The following is a 16695-nucleotide window of genomic DNA, read 5'->3' on the forward strand; positions in this document are numbered from 1 at the left end:
GTAGGAACCATAGCACTGAGATCTAGTCCTCAAGGATGTAATGATTTGGATACTCTAGTTCCACAGAAGAACCAAATTCAACCAAATCCTCAAACATGTAATAAATTTGTTAGGGGCGACATGATATACTCAACCATAATAAGGATGATCACTCTTTAGTTCCACAGAAGGACCAAATTCAATGGCAGTTCAGAAGAGGAAGAGAGTTTTTTGGCTGCAAGGAAACTTGAAAGTGTTTATAGAAGAAAGAACACTTGAGTTTTTTTGTTTTTTTTTTGGGGGGATGGAGTCTCACTTTGTCACCCAGGCTGGAGTGCAGTGGTGAAATCTTGGCTCACTGTAACCTCCGCCTCCTGGGTTCAAGCGATACTCCTGCCTTAGCCTCCCAAGTAGCTGGGACTACAGGTGTGCACTACCATGCCCGACTAATTTTTCTACTTTTAGTAGAGACGGGGTTTCATCATGTTGGCCAGGATGGTCTCGATCTCTTGACCTCATGATCCTCCTGCCTCAGCCTCCCAAAGTGTTGGGATTACAGGCATAAGCCACTGTGCCTGGCTTTTTTTTTTTTTTTTTTTTTTTTTGAGATGGAGTGTTGCTCTGTTGCCCAGACTGGAGTGCAGTGGCACAATATCAACTCGCTGCAACCTCCACCTCCCAGGTTCAAGCAATTCTCCTGCCTCAGACTCCCCAGTAGCTGGGATTACAAGTGTGTGCTACCATGCCCAACTAATTTTTGTATTTCTAGTAGAGACGGGGTTTCACCATCTTGACCAGGATGGTCTTGAACTCCTGACCTCGTGACCCACCCACCTCAGGCTCCCAAAATGCTGGGATTACAGGTGTGAGCCACTGCGCCAGGCCCACTTGACCTTTTTCTAAAATGCTAGACAGATGAGGTGTAGACAGGTACAAACTGGACGAAGGTCCAGGACTAGACATTCCAGACTTGGGGAATGATAGGGAGATGGGATGAGTGCAAAGTGGAGAATGTGAGCTGCCCAGCTGGACTGCAATGCAGATTGTTGGGAGATAAGGATGAAAATGTGGGCTGGGAAACCATACAAAACCTCTGAGCACTTTACTTTGGCTTTTATCCTGTAGGCAATAAGAAGTCATTAGAGCTGAAATGCAGTCAGTGCTATGTTGGGGCTGGATTAATCTCAAAATCACTGGGAGGGCAGCAGGGCAAACTAGAGGTGGGGCAATCAGCACAGAGGCTATTCTCACTTGCGTGGAAGCCATGGGACTAGAAAGCACTTGAATAGGTGTGGTTTCAATGAATGTTTTGGGGCTTTCGGTAAGTGACATGCAAGTTGCTGAATATTCAAGTTGGTGACTTGCACAGTCACTTACTAAAGATGAGGAAAGGGAGTATATTTTAAAACGTTTAGTGGAAAGGTGCTCTTAAATTTTGGAGCAAGGCCTGTTATGGCTTTAGAGTGCAAAGAAAAGTCATGGAGAATGTGATCTCAGCCTTGTCTTAAGATGGTGCCACACTACAGCAGGCACAGGACAAAGAACTGAATTTGGATGATGGTGGCAGCAATGACAAGAGAAAAGATGCAAGGCTGTATGAGGGGAAAATCAGGAATTGGTCTACGTGCAAAGGGTAAAGGACTAAAAAGTCTTGAGTCTTGAATGATGACAGCAGTAATGACTGGCAGTAAATTCGTAAATGTATTTTTTTTTTTGTAAAACAAGAATAATTTTGTTATTTAAAACAAATTCTGCCACAGCCAACTTCTATTTATAAGTACATTTCTAACATTTAGGTATTACACATTCATTTTTAAGTGTTAAGAAAATGAGGGCTTTTCAATTGAGGGGAAAGACTATCTTTGAGATAAAGTGTGTCTATCTGGCGATGATGTGGAATACTAACCAGTTGTTCTCACAAAATAACAACATGTAGGCAAAGCATTTCCAAAAGGCAGAAGTTCATTTCTACTAAATTGATACTATGTAAACATTAAAAACAAGTACAAAAATAACTATTAAATAAAAGTTTTGCTTTTATTTAAAATAAAATGCATTTATACAGTCTTTGAACCATGGATTATTGAACAATACTGGTAACCCACCTCTCCCTCGCACCCTTTTGGGCTATGTGAGCTAGGAATTTTCTGACTAGCACCAATACAGATTGTAACAGCGCAACAGACTAGAACATGGCCAGTCCAGGCATTAGAGTTAAGGACATTGTGGCAAATCATCATAATGAAGTCATTCTTAATTTAGTAGATATTAAAACTGCACATTAATTATATCTCTTAAAGGCATTTAATTAATGCAGAGATGCTACATTTAAGCCATTTGCTAGTTGTGAGTAGTTTTTAAAAAACTGTACAATTTTATAAAATTTGTGTTTGTACATTAGTTACACAAAATGCATACTTCATAGAACTTTACTTCATATTGTAATGCAAAGAGTTGCATATTTTAGGCAGACAGTGATTATGCTGGTGAATACTAAAAGTGTAATACAATATGGTGTAAAAATAAAAACACAAGACAATATACATAACATGCTTATTCAAGGACAAAAACAAATCAAGCACGACAGACTAATAGCATTTTCCTTCAAGGTCAAACACAATGACATTATTAAACATCAGGCCTCCTGCAAGCCTGATTTATTTGGGGGTGGGGGGAAGGAATTAAATGGCTACCAGAAGTAGGATATTTTAAAACATGATATCAAATTAAACATACATTAAAACACATGCATTAGACATGATAAATAGAGTTCATATAGGTTAAGGCCTGGATAGCTTTAAAATAGATGGCTTGTTTCTTACAGTTTGGCTAGCTTAAATCAGTGATGGTCTGTTCCTGATTTGCCCACTATTTCAGTTTTAAATTCATGGCCCTAAGGAATGTGTGCCAAATTCAAGTTTATTATATCCTGATAGATTAATAGTCGTGCTTGTTTAGTGCACATATTAACTGGTCTGGTAAGGCAAAGAAGTTTTCATGATAAAATGATAAATTTCAAGCTTACTTTATTAAGCAGCATATAACAAACAGCTTTTAAAGTTAAATATTGTTATGGCCGTGGAGTTTCATTAAACAGTATTTCTATTCACACCCAACCACTGGTAAGTTTGTAGAACATCTCTTCATCTAAACTCTCATTTTGGTCTTTTGCACGTGTTGAGAGAAATATGTAGCCACCAATGAATTCATGAACCACTTTGCAATCTACTTCAGTACAAATGAAGGACAATCGTACTTCATCTGCAAACTCTACGGTGACCTGGAACAAAGACAAGAATCATCAGTGCTGTCCCGAATGCCAGGTGACGGGGTCCACACAAAACGACTCACACAACTACTGCGCTACTTAAAGCCTGTCCCATCACAAAACACTTGTTGATCCTCAAATAATTAGTCTGTTTAAAACCTAAACTAGTAATGCCTTTAAGTCCCAAAGAAGAAGTTAAGTTTATTGCCCTTCCCCTACCCTTTTTTAAGTTTTCATGTTCTGAAAAGGAAGACTAGGAATGCAAGGGTTTTAGGTCATTCAGTTCTCAAATGGTCTCTGGTGATTCAATTAACGAGAATGCCTCTCTTCAAGTCCTGGAGGAAAGCCTCCTTCCTGTGTTTTAATATTTGCTTCAGATATTTAAACTTTAGGTATCACGTTTGAGTATTTCAGAAATATAAGATTCTTTGAAGTAACATGAATTGATACAATAAATCCAATATGATCCTAAACCAAATGACTTATTAGTAAAAGATTGTTCAATTTAAATGATATTCGTGTACTCCAAGACCAGGGGCAACATGATGTACAGTGGTAAATGTGCCAGGTTTTTAAGCCTAAAGCATCTGAGTTTGAAATGACTCTGTAGTTACTTTGTGCGTGGTCACAGACAATGGTGGCCCTCAAGCCTCTATATTGCAGTGTCTTCATTTGTAACGTACGGTAATCCAACTACCTTAAAAGGCTGTGATGAGGCTTTGAGACGGGGTACTAATGTAAGCCTCCAGTATCATGTCTGGCACAGGGTAGGCATTCAACAAATAGTAGTTGCTATTTCGGAGTAGAAGGGCTTTATCCATTACAGAAAGACAAAAAGGGCAACATTCTAAACAAATTATATGCTTAGAATTTTAGTAACTGGGCTAATTATGAAATAGGCAAATTTAAGTGAGAAATGAATAGTCAACTATGGTCTGTCTGTACTTTAAGAGGTGGTGGTACAATCAATCATCAAAATTTATAGGCCTTTTTATTTCTAATGTGCTAATTTGTATCAGAAGAACTATATTCAAGTAACATTGTGACGAGTTTACCATTTTGATTTCCCAGTTGACATTCCACTGTTTCATGTTGCTGAAACGCCATGTTTTAATTGCATCTCCGGTGCTGGCATCCATCCGAATCAGTCTGTTGTATGCAATTCCAATAAGTTCTTCTTTTTTGCCCCCTTGGAACCTATAATATTTAAGAAAAGAACAGTTACAACATGTCGTGGGGGAACATGTTGGACTGCTTTTCTTCAAGGTAAGTGTTCTCTAACCCTAAAAGAGTGCTATTCCCTTAGTAGTAAAACAAACACAATTATCTTGAATTTTTAATGTAGAAATTAAAAGCTTACAAAATACATTCTAACAGTCTTTGAATTCTACTGTAATATGAGTTAATGGGTCTACATAGGTATGCTTTAAATGTTTAATATCTAATTACATGCCATAGATGAAGCAAAAATGCAGATTAAGGTTTACACATAGATGCTTAGAACCACTGACCTTGCAATGAAGTGTGTGATGCCAAATTCAGGTAATGACTGCCAAGCTTGAATAAATCTCATCTTGGCTTCAATTAGACTCATCTGAGCTACATTCTGATGGGCCTCCAAGATTCTCGCTGTTATCTAAACATGATTAAACATCACCTTTACCATTGAACATTATTCTCTCATGGGACAATCGAGACAAAAGATCAAAAGATTGAATTACGTACCCCGTACCCCAAAATCACATTGTAAGAGTTGAAATCAAAATATCTGAAGCTGGCCGGGCGCGGTGGCTCAAGCCTGTAATCCCAGCACTTTGGGAGGCCGAGACGGGCGGATCACGAGGTCAGGAGATCGAGACCATCCTGGCCGACACGGTGAAACCCCGTCTCTACTAAAAAATACAGAAAACTAGCCGGGCGAGGTGGCGGGCGCCTGTAGTCCCAGCTACTCGGGAGGCTGAGGCAGGAGAATGGCGTGAACCCGGGAGGCGGAGCTTGCAGTGAGCTGAGATCCGGCCACTGCACTCCAGCCTGGGCGGCAGAGCGAGACTCCGTCTCAAAAAAAAAAAAAAAAAATCTGAAGCTACATTTGGAAATTTTAATAATGTATTATATAATGATTTTTCAAAATAAGTCTTCATTTCAGTTTTCATATATCAACAAAAAGTACTATTAGGAGTACACAGTTGCCACACTTGAGACATATTTCAAATGCATACAGATAACGGTACTACTATTATAGAACAGCACATTCTAATCCACATATAGATGAGTTTTAATTAAATTTAGCACTATGTCTATAATCAGAATGAATACCTGGAATACAAGTTTCTAGCAGGATTATCTGTTAGCAGCTTTAAGGTACTTGAAATCACTGTAATCATTTTTATTTTAAATTTCACTACGGGAGTAAATTCTGAGGGAAGGTTGTGGCTATGAATTTTTTTTTATTCTTCTTTTTCTTTTTTGGTAAATATGGAGAACTTACCAAATCTCTTACATAGCCTGGCTGTAGATGGCAATGCGAGGAAAGAAAAAGGAAGCAGAAAGAAAAAAAAAGGCAATCAGAAAAAATGGCAATGAAGCAAAGAAAAAGTTGCGGTCACCTGCAAACCAAAATTCCAGCCAAAAGTCATGCAAAAAACTACTTTAGGTAGAAACCAAGCAAAGTAAATGCAAGAATGAAAAATGAAAATGAGGAAGCAGCAATTACTTTCCATTTAGAACACTGAGAAACACTCCACATTATTTTAGAATGTTAAATGTTACTAAAGAACCTAAGGGTAGAAATTTGTAGGGAGAAAATAAAAAGAACAAATATTTCTTTCCCCCTACATCATATACCCAGTTCTCACTGGTTAGGATAAAGCCAATTATTTTAGTAGCAAAATAAAAGTATTCAAAAGCCTTTAAAGTTTTCTCAGATTTAGTCAGATAATGATCCATGCACTGCTTTTCAGAAATAATAATTTGAAGGCATAAAATAAGTGCAGTGCCCATCTGTTTCTTTTCTTACACAAGAAAAGCAAACCCCTCAGTTACCATGTGTTTTTTGCATCCTTTTTCCTGGAAGGGAAAATAAAGAGATGCCGTATACTACATGAGGAATTTCGGCTTTATGGCATTAGTCATTTCCATTTAGATTAACATAAATCAACATATAGAATAATTCTTCAAAATTTAAAAAGCCAGTTTGAGAGTCATATTTGTTTAAAAATACCCATAGAGTATTTAGTTAATATATGTATAATTGAAGGGAATTAAAGTAGGTTAAATACAACAGGTTATTTTGATGGACCCAAAAGAAAACTACCAGTCGATATGCCCTGGAAGGGAAGAATGTCCTTGTGGCCTGCACATCTTCCTACAGACTCCAGAATGCAACTGGATATAGCTTAATAATTACTGAGCACTACGTCCAGTGTGACTAGTGTGGTGCCTGACACACAGTAGCAACTAAGCTTCTGAGGATCACTACTTACTAGGCGCCAGGGCAGTAATATCTGGAAACAATTTTCTCTTTTTCCTGAGACAGAGTTTCACTCTTATTGCCCAGGCTGGAGTGTGATGGCTCACTGCAACCTCTGCCTCCCAGGTACAGGCGATTCTCCTGCCTCAGCCTCCCCAGTAGCTGGCATTATAGGCATGCACACCACCATGCCTGGCTAATTTTTGTATTTTTAGTAAAGATGGGGTTTCACCATGTTGGCCAGGCTGGTCTCAAACTCTTGACCTCAAGTGATCCGCCTGCCTCGGCCTCTCAAAAAGTGCTGGGATTACAGGCGTGAGCCACTGTGCCTGGCCAACAATTTGTAAGTCTATTCCAGCAAAGTGTGGTGGCTCACGCCTGTAATCCCAGTGCTTTGGGAGGCCAAGGCAGGCGGATCACTTGAGCTCAAGAGTTTGAGACCAACCTAAGCAACATAGCGAGAGCTCGTCTCTACAAAAAATACAAAAATTAGCCTGGAGTGGCAGTGTGTGCCTGTGGTTCTAGTTACTAGGGAGGCTGAGGTAGGAGGATTGCTTGAGCCTGGGAGATGGAGGCTGCAGTGAGCTTGAGCTATGATGGTGCCACCGCACTCCAGCCTGGGAGACAGAGCAAGACTCTGCCTCAAAAATAACAAAATACACACCAAAAACCTAACCTATCACTCTGGTGAGAGAAAGTAGGGTTAAAAATGTGCATTTGATTAGATGGCAACATGAAAGGCAAGGCCAGAAGGATCTTTAACCATGGACCACACACAAACTGTCCTCCTGTCAGTTAAAAGATGAATCCTCATCTTTGTTCTCAGGAGAATTTTCAGTTGATAGTTTCTAGTCAAGAACTATCATTTAAAAGGCTTCTGAGAAAACAAATAGTTGACAGTGAAAACAATGTGTGGCAGTTCTCGTTTAAGCTCGTCTATCTCCCTGATACCTTACTGTGAAATGATAAAACTCGTCAGGTTTGAAATTGCTTATTGCCTTTGAAGGCAAATATATTCACTTTTAGAAACAAGATTCTGTATAAATAATTTTAAAATGAAATAACTACGAATATGAAAAATGAAATTAGCACTTGCTTTACTTTCCCTTTTTAACTTACAATCTACATTCCACACAGTTCCCCAGGGCAGCATTTCCTCCATTCCTTACTACTCCCACATCATATGACCATGGGATAAACAATTTCTAGGCTTACACAACCTCTGAGACTTAAAGACAAATACTCTGTGATTAAAACCTCTGAACATTCAGGTAGAAATAATTTCAGACCCATATAATCAATATTATATTTAAAGTTAAGGAATTAGTAAGTGTTCTGGGCATTTCATTGAGCCTTTTCAGTATGTTTTAAAATTACTCCTTAACAAAGATTAAAGCACAATTAGATAAAAACAAAATATTTATTTTAAAGGTCTTCATCTCCCCCCACCCCCAAATTGAAGCCTTTTCCTTTTATGGCATGATGTTCGGTGCAGAGAATACCAGGGCCTATCCCAAGTGAAATTCCCCTGTAAAGGACTTTTATGTTGTACCAAAGAACCGTTTTCCTAAGTAGCAACCCTTTTATGGTATTAATTTCCAAAGAAAAGAATTCTAAACAGAGTGGACAAAAGCAAATTTCAATGAAAATTTACCAAACTGTGTGACTATGTATAAAATTTTGGTTAGGTTCTGACTGATAATGTTAAGAAAAGACATGGCTAAAAATGTACTCTTGTAAAGTTTCATTCTAAAGTTGGAAAAGCCCATTTCAACAATAGTTGGTATTATGAATTTTGTTGGCAAATGCTGGCTGCACTTTACGTCACATTTACTTAATTATATAAGGAATAAAATTAAATAAATTAAGGAACACAAAGCATTGAGACCATATTCAATTCCTTAAAATGTCTGAAAGAACATCATCATGTTAACAGAATGATTTCTGCAAGTTGTTTAGAGTAAGTTCTCAACTATCCTGCCTCCTTATTAAAATGATAAAGATTTGTTTTAAATGACCAATTTAAACTTGACTAAAGGTTACTTTATTTCCTACAGGTTGAGTATCCATTATCCAAAATTTTTGGGACCAGAAGTGTTTTGGGTTTCAGATATTTTTGGATTTTGGAATATTTGCATTACACTTACCGGCTGAGGATCCCAAATCTGAAATCCAAAATGTGCCAATGAGCATTTGAGAGTCATGTTGGCACTCAAAAAGTTTCAGATTTTGTAGGATTTCAGAAGTTCCGATTAGGGATACTCTTATCTGTATTTTATATTCTAACCATCTGACATAATATTAAGACTAAAAAGTTTTGTTTAAGAGGGGAAAAACAAGGTCATGTATAAAATTATAAGAACCGACCAGCAGAAAACAGATGAAGTAAAATGAAGCAAGTACCTGCTTGTTCTTATACTTTTTTAGATAGCGGGGAGACACCAAACATTCAGGGTTTATATCAGTCGTGATCTGCTCTGGTATTAACTGAGGATCTGGGTTTAAATGCTGCATCTTCAGAAAGGAAAGAATATTTTGAACTTCTAAGTTGTAAGAACTGTCCGCCATGGTCTTGCCTTTGGAGGCTAATCTGCAGGCTGCCATCCAATGTGCATACTGTTTTTCCTGGAGAAAAGAAATAGTGATGTGTGCAATGTATCATGAGACAGGTCTTTCAAGTATAAAATATAAGGATGACTGGTCAACTCATTTAGAAATCCAAGAAAATTGAAGTGTATTTTTAACTGAAAGACTTACATTGTCACAACGAAGCCAGATTTCATTCATGCCCTCTGCAACTGGAATCAGGAGTTTAATGTTAAATTTTTGGCCCGAAATGTTTACATCTGGGGTAACTTCACATCCTGTAACAAAAAATTTTTAATTATCAAAATGGCTAAATTTACTTTTAAGAAATCTCAAGTCAATATAAGCAGCTCTCATTTTGTGGCATCTTAACATGTTGGATTTTGCCATAGTATTTTATGAAGGCATCTGCTGCAGAAGGTAATATATACATTTACTTGGGAAGCTGGAATGAAAATAAGCCGGGCATGGTGGCTCACGCCTGTAATCCCAGCCCTTTGGGAGGCCAAGGTGGGTGGATCACCTGAGGTCAGGAGTTTGAGACCAGCTGACCAAATGGTGAAACCATGTCTCCACTGAGTACAAAAAATGACTGAGGTCAGGAGATGGAGACCATCCTGGCTAACACACGATGAAACACCATTTTTACTAAAACTACAAAAAACTTAGCGGGCACCTGTAGTCCCAGCTACTTGGGAGGCTGAGGCAGAATGGCGTGAACCTGGGAGGGGGAGCCTGCAGTGAGTGGAGATGCGCCACTGCACTCCAGCCTGGGCGACAGAGCGAGACTCCGTCTCAAACAAAACAATACAAAAACAAAAAATTAGCCAGGCATGACGGTGGACACCTGTAATCCCAGCTACTTGGGAGGCTGAAGCAGGAGAATCGCTTGAACCCGGCAGGTGGAGGTTGCAGTGAGCTGAGATCGTGCCGTTGCACTCCAGCCTGGGCAACAAAAGCAAAACTGTGTCTCTTAAACAAACAAACAAACAAACAAAAAACTCTATTCAGAATTTCACTTTGTAGGAGGCTTTACGGAAGGCAGTGCAGATTTACTGAACTAGGTGTTAGATGATGGCATAACAGCTGGCATAAACAAGTAGTAACAGTATAATAAATACAGCAACGTAGAGCTCTGCAGAGACACGTGGGTTCCAGACTTTTCTTTGTCACTTATTAATAATTACGGGCCATTTAACTTACTTAAGTCTACATTTCCTGACCTTGAACTCTACCTCACAGGGATGATTTAAGGATAAATAACACACATGTCGAAGCTTCCTAAAGCTTATTCCAATTGTCTGAGAATGACATGAACAAAGCACAGTGTCATACGATCATGCAATAGGCTCGATGAGGAAAATTTTAAACTGTTAGTAGGGCTTGCCTTTTCAATTCCTCTTGGCACAGAACATAAGATCATACACACTCCATATCCAGAAGAATAAATGTTAAAATTGTCATTTTCCCCCTCTACATAAATATTTTAGTACTAAATAAAAACACTTTAAATAAAGGAGAGGCCCTCTTTATTCTCCTCCCTAGCAACTCGTACCATGAATTTGGTAGATTCCCCCCTGCCCTTTGTTTTCTTTTTAAAATATTTACTACACACAAATGTCTTCTTTTATATCTCCTTTTATACAGGCTTTAGAACGATGAGAATGTGTGTGACAAACTGTTAAACGTGCAAAGTTGAAACAGTTGTTTGAAAGTACACAATCTTTTGCACAAGTATCATTAATTCAAGAGGATTTACAGTATACAATTCCATAATAATTAGGCCTCTTTTAAGAAAACTAAACAGGGAGAGACAAAGTGGGTAGTAACTCAGGCACTAGTGTAGGCTCAGAGGCCTACACTGGGCCACATCTCAAACACCCATTCCATGCCACCTCAGCTACCTACTTCCACAGCAACCACTGGACTTCCTCAGTTACCCAATTAGTGTACTTCTGAAAGGTGAAATGCAAACAGCCGATTCTGATCACAATCTCTAATCCTAACTCTCATCAAACTCCTTCAGGAACCCTATCCTGCAACCCCTCCACTTTCTCCCCAACAGCGACAGAAGGAAGCAACAGCTCCCTCCTTCCCAATCCAGCCTGGACCACATTCACTGGACATCAACTCCAACGGCCGAGACTCACTGTCTTCACATTATACATTCTCCTAGTAAAATCTGCCCCCTAGGTAAATAAATCCCTCTATCTTTTCCTTGCCTATACTCAGGCTGCTTAGCACTGCAAGATGGGAAGGAGCAAGTAAAAAAGGTTTCACTAGAGATTCATGGATACCAACCTCAACTGGGCCCTTTATGCTTGCATCCTTCTGTGCTTATACAGACATTTTCAACAATGCCTACTTTAAATCTTCTCAGACATCCTACAATGTCACTTAGTCTCAAGGGACAACTCCACCTCTTATGTCTCCAAGAAAATGAAAGCCACCAGAAGTTAAGTCCATCCATTTCCTGCCACCCTAGAAGATAAACTGAGCTGTCCTTGCTTCCACACAGTGCGAGAGGCATCCCTCATCCTCCAGCTTTCCTATCCAAGTGGGCTGAGTTCATTACCATCCCAGGAACCCTGCTCCACCACCGAGATCCTCTCTCTCAGACACCAGATTTCCTTCTTCCTACTGCCACATTTCCATCAGCATTTAATTTCCTCGAATCTCTCCCATCTTATACCACAACATACCTCCCTTTTCTGTTACCCCTTTCCCCCTTCCTTGTCATAGATAAGGTTCATTAAAAAGCTTTGTCTCCTCTGTCTCTCTCTCTTTTTTTAAATAGAGACAGGGTTTCACCATGTTGCCCAGGCTGTTCTCAAACTCCTGGTCTCAAGCAATCCACCACCGGCCTTGGTCTCCCAAAATGTTGAGATTACCAGCATGAGCCACCGTGCCATCTCTTATCTACTTCTCAATGATTGTACTTTGGCTCCATACTCAATAAACCACTGAAGTCTACTCAGTTTGTTCTTATCAAGGTCACAAACCACATGGCTAGATACTATGCTGGCCTAACTACCTTACTTTACTACAGTATTGGACACTGTTGACTACTCTGTCCTTTTGAAATGACTTTTTTATGTTAGCTTTCATCATACCTCATTGCCACAGTCTTCCTATGCATTTTTTTTGTTTCCTTTGCAAGGTCCCGTTCTTCTAACCTGCCCTGTCTCTTAAACATGCGTGATCTGCAGGGTTCTGTTCTTCATCTTGTCTTCTCACATTTACAGACCACCATTCCAGTGGCTGCACTTAGCATTACTGCTAACTGCTATCCTATCAGCATCTGGAGCATGTGCATCTTTCCCCAACCCAATGTCTACAGGCTAGCTCCAAACAGATATCCCATAGGCACCTTAAATTCAAAATATCCCCACATTAAACTCATGTTTTCCCCCAAACCCAGCTCGCTCTTCTACATTCTTATCTCAGTATCACACTATCCACTCAATGCACAAGTCAGAAAAATGACCCCACTTCGACCTCCTCCCAAATAAATCACCCAGACTATTGACCAAACTTCCTCAGTATCTATTCAGTCTGCCCCTTTTCTCATCTCATGTTGATTATCTTAATTTGGATTACTATCATCTCTCTAAAATGACTCCTCTGCACCGTAACTGGTATAAATATGGATCTTGTCATTTTTGTGTTAATATTCTTTCAGTGACATGTCACTGCTGCCAGTTCAAAAAACAATCTCCTTACCATTTTTATCATCTAATGTCTGCCAGTTTCTTCTGCGACTATCTCTCATGTTAGCAGGAATCACATTCAATAGCTATTAAGGAAGTATTCATCCTTTCCCTTAAATTCTATATTCCAGCAGCACAAAACTCTCTGCAGTTGCTGGTGCTTTTCTTTAGGCTTTTTTTTTTTTTTGAGATGGGGTCTGGCTATGTTGCCCAGGTTGGTCTTTAACTCTTGGGCTCAAGTGATGCTCCCACCTCAGCCTCCTGAGTAGCTGGAATTACAGGCATGTGCCACTGTGCCTGGCTCTCTATCCCCAATGAAGTCTCTCCATCCTCATTGAAGGTTAAGTTATAGAGCACCCTTACCCCTTGCTCCTTTCCTTACTTTCCAAAGTACTATTTATTACGCCAATTGCAATTTTATCTCCCCAACATGCTCTAAACCATCTTGAGGATTGGGACTGTAAGTGGTTCTCCCTTGTATCTCTAGTACCCAGTAGTTTGTGGCACAGAAGTTCACTTAGTATTAGCTGAAATGAATTTTTAGAACTTTGCATTTTAGATCTCTATGAAGCCTTGGCATCCAGTCTAACACTCTCATTTCTCAGAAGAAGATATTATAGGCCCAGATATGCTATCTTTCCAAAATCACAGATCTAAACCAGGTGTAGTGGTGTACACCTCCAGTGTCAGCTACTCGGGAGGCTGAGGTGGAAGGATCACTTGAGCCCAAGAGTTGGAGATAAGCATGTACAACACAGTTTCAAAAAATGAAACAACAAAAATCACAGGGCTTGTTTAGTGGAAGAGCAGCATCTAGGCCATTTGATTCTTGGTCAAGGTGTTATCAGTGTGGTGGTGCCCGTGATGAGTGTGATGATCAGTGTGATGAGTCCTTTCAGAGGACTTGGGAACAGCGGGATGAAAACTGAGAACAACTTATAAACTTATTATTTCCATGCCAGGACTTGACCTCTCAGTTATACAGAAAGAAGGTTAAGAATGTAACAGGGACAGTGAGAACAGGGGCCAGAAGACAGATCTAGTCTCAAAGTCAACAGTGATCATTTATGCTGGTCCTGGGCCGCTGAAGAGGGAAGCAGGACAAGGCTGCGGTGGATCCTGAGGGCAGCAAAGAATGACTGACACCCAAAAGTGAAATGCCCGTGACTGAGGGAGGAAGGCAGTGAGCCTAATTAAGAGTTTCAGGTAAATTACAGAATTCCAACATGTGGGAACAGCAATTCTCTACCCAGGACTGAGTTTTTCTATTTTTTTTTTTTAATTTGTGTAACTTTAAAAGCAACAGTTTAAGTGACTACTAGGCAGAGCTCACGTACTAGGGTATAGATTTCAACACTGTGTTGAAATACAGTAAATCTATCCTAATGTACGATATACAGTCATACACTGCATAAAAGCATTTCAGTAAACAACAAACTGCATATATGACAGCGACAGTGCCTTCATAAGACTATAATGGAACTGAAAAATTCCTACTGCCTAGTGACACTGTAGCTGTCATAATATCATAGCTCACATCTGTGTAAAAACTATTCTGCTGCCAGTCACAGAAAAATGCAGCATGTACAATTACAAATAGTACATAATACCTGATAATGATAAATGACTGTGTTACTGGTTTATGTATTTACTATGCTATTCTTTTTATCATTATTTTACAATGTACTTCTACTTAAATAAAAAAGTTAACTGTAAAACAGCCTCAGACAGGTCTTCAGGGGGATTCCAGAAGAAGGCATTGTTACCAGAGGAAATGAGAGCTCCATGCTTGTTACTCCCCCTGAAGACCTTCCAGTGAGACAGGATGCGGAGGTGAAAGACAGTGATAATGATGAACCGGATCTCGTGGAGGTCTAGGCTAATGTGTGTGCCTGTGATTTAAGCTAACAAAAGGTTAAAAAAAATTAAAAATCTAAATATAAGGCCGGGCGCAGTGGCTCAAGCCTGTAATCCCAGCACTTTGGGAGGCCGAGACGGGCGGATCACGAGGTCAGGAGATCGAGACCATCCTGGCTGACATGGTGAAACCCCGTCTCTACTAAAAAATACAAAAACTTAGCCGGGCGAGGTGGCAGGCGCCTGTAGTCCCAGCTACTCGGGAGGCTGAGGCAGGAGAATGGCGTAAACCCAGGAGGTGGAGCTTGCAGTGAGCTGAGATCCGGCTACTGCACTCCAGCCCAGGCGACAGAGCGAGACTCCGTCTCAAAAAAAAAAAAAAAAAAAAAAATCTAAATATAAAAAAAGCATATAGAATAAGAATATAAAGAAAATATTTTTGTGTAGCTGTACAATGTTTAAGCTAAGTGTCATGAGAAAAGGGTCACGATGTTAAAAGTTGTTTCTAAAGTTACAGTAAGCAAAGGTTTGAAGAAAGAAAATTACTGAAGTTTTAAAATAAATTTCATGCAGCCTAAGAATACAGTATTTATAAAGTCTACAGTAATGTATAGTAATGTCCTAGGCCTTCACATTCACTCACCACCCACTCACACCCAGAGCAGCTTCCAGTCCTGCAAGCTCCATTCATGGAAACTACTTTATACAAGTGTACCTTTTTTTTTTTTTTTTTGAGACAGAATTTCACTCTTGTTGCCTAGGCTGGAGTGCAATGGCGTGATCTCGGCTCACTGCAACCTCTACCTCCCAGGTTCAAGGGATTCTCCTGCCTCAGCCTCCCAAGTAGCTGGGATTACTGGCACGTGCCACCATGCCCGGCTAATTTTGTATTTTTAGTAGAGACGGGTTGGTCAGGTTGGTCTCCAACTTCCGACCTCAGGTGATCGCCAGCCTCGGCCTCCCAAAGTGCTGGGATTACAGGCATGAGCCACCATGCTCACCCAAGTTGTACCTTTTCTAGATTTAAATATGTTTACATAACAAATACTACTGTGTTACAGTTGTCTACAGTATTCAGTACAGTAAAATGCTATACAGGTTGTAGCCTAGGAGCAATCAGCTAAACCATACGCCTAGGGTGCAGTCGGCTATACCCTACAGCCTAGGTGTGCAGTCAGCTATACCATCTTGGTTTGTGTAAGTACACATACTCCATAATACTCACACAATGACAAGATTGCCTGGTGACACAGTTCTCAGAATGTATCGCTACTGTTAAATGATACACGACGGTACCAAGTACAATTTAGAAATATGAATCAGGAAAAGCACCTTTGTGTTTTAAGTGTTAAATGAAATTGTTTTGGTAGTCATTTTTGTGAAATCAGTCTGAAGCCGTTTTCCTTGGTGCTGTTGTCCACATCTGAGTACTTCGAGTAAGGCATATACTGCCTTACCTACAAAAATATGTGTACGTACAATGTACCCAAAGAAGAGATGGGCTGGGCCACTAGAAATAACTCTGGACTGGCTTGCCAAGGGTGGTGCAACCTTTGCTATTATCAAGCTGGTGGGAAACCAGGAGGCTATGGCTGCAGGTGTTAGCTCCAGTGCCTAGAAATACCTCCTTCCTTTCATTTTCTTTGTCTTAACTCTATTCTGAATTCAAGTCTCCCATGAATGCATCTGACTAGGATCTAAGTCTCACTGGAAATGAGTCTAGAAAGTGTATTTTAGTTTTTTAGTCTTTGCTCTAAGGGAAGATACAGTAAGAGGACTATGGAACAGACAGTGAGGAGCCAGCCGATTGACTGCATCATCCAAAA

At 39.9% G+C, this 16695-nt stretch overlaps 1 protein-coding gene across 4 annotated transcripts in view; it reads right to left on the bottom strand.

Annotated features, from left to right (window-relative positions):
• Nucleotides 1-1995: 1995 nt before the first annotated feature.
• FERMT2 (fermitin family member 2) overlaps nt 1996-16695 on the bottom strand; it is a 96274-nt gene continuing 81574 nt past the window's right edge. For 2 of the 4 annotated variants that reach the window (XM_025392210.1, XM_025392208.1), the window contains exons 11-15: nt 9474-9580; nt 9120-9341; nt 4759-4883; nt 4303-4444; nt 1996-3259 (exon numbers count right to left, since the gene is read on the bottom strand). In XM_025392210.1, coding sequence (XP_025247995.1) covers nt 3086-3259; nt 4303-4444; nt 4759-4883; nt 9120-9341; nt 9474-9580 — 770 coding nt within the window. In that variant the 3' untranslated portion in view covers nt 1996-3085. Of the gene's footprint in view, nt 3260-4302; nt 4445-4758; nt 4884-5735; nt 5757-9119; nt 9342-9473; nt 9581-16695 lie in introns of all 4 variants that reach the window. The other 2 variants (XM_025392207.1, XM_025392209.1) reach the window with 2 other exon arrangements.

This window comes from Theropithecus gelada, chromosome 7b, assembly GCF_003255815.1.
Source record: "Theropithecus gelada isolate Dixy chromosome 7b, Tgel_1.0, whole genome shotgun sequence".
Classification (NCBI taxonomy): domain Eukaryota; kingdom Metazoa; phylum Chordata; class Mammalia; order Primates; family Cercopithecidae; genus Theropithecus; species Theropithecus gelada.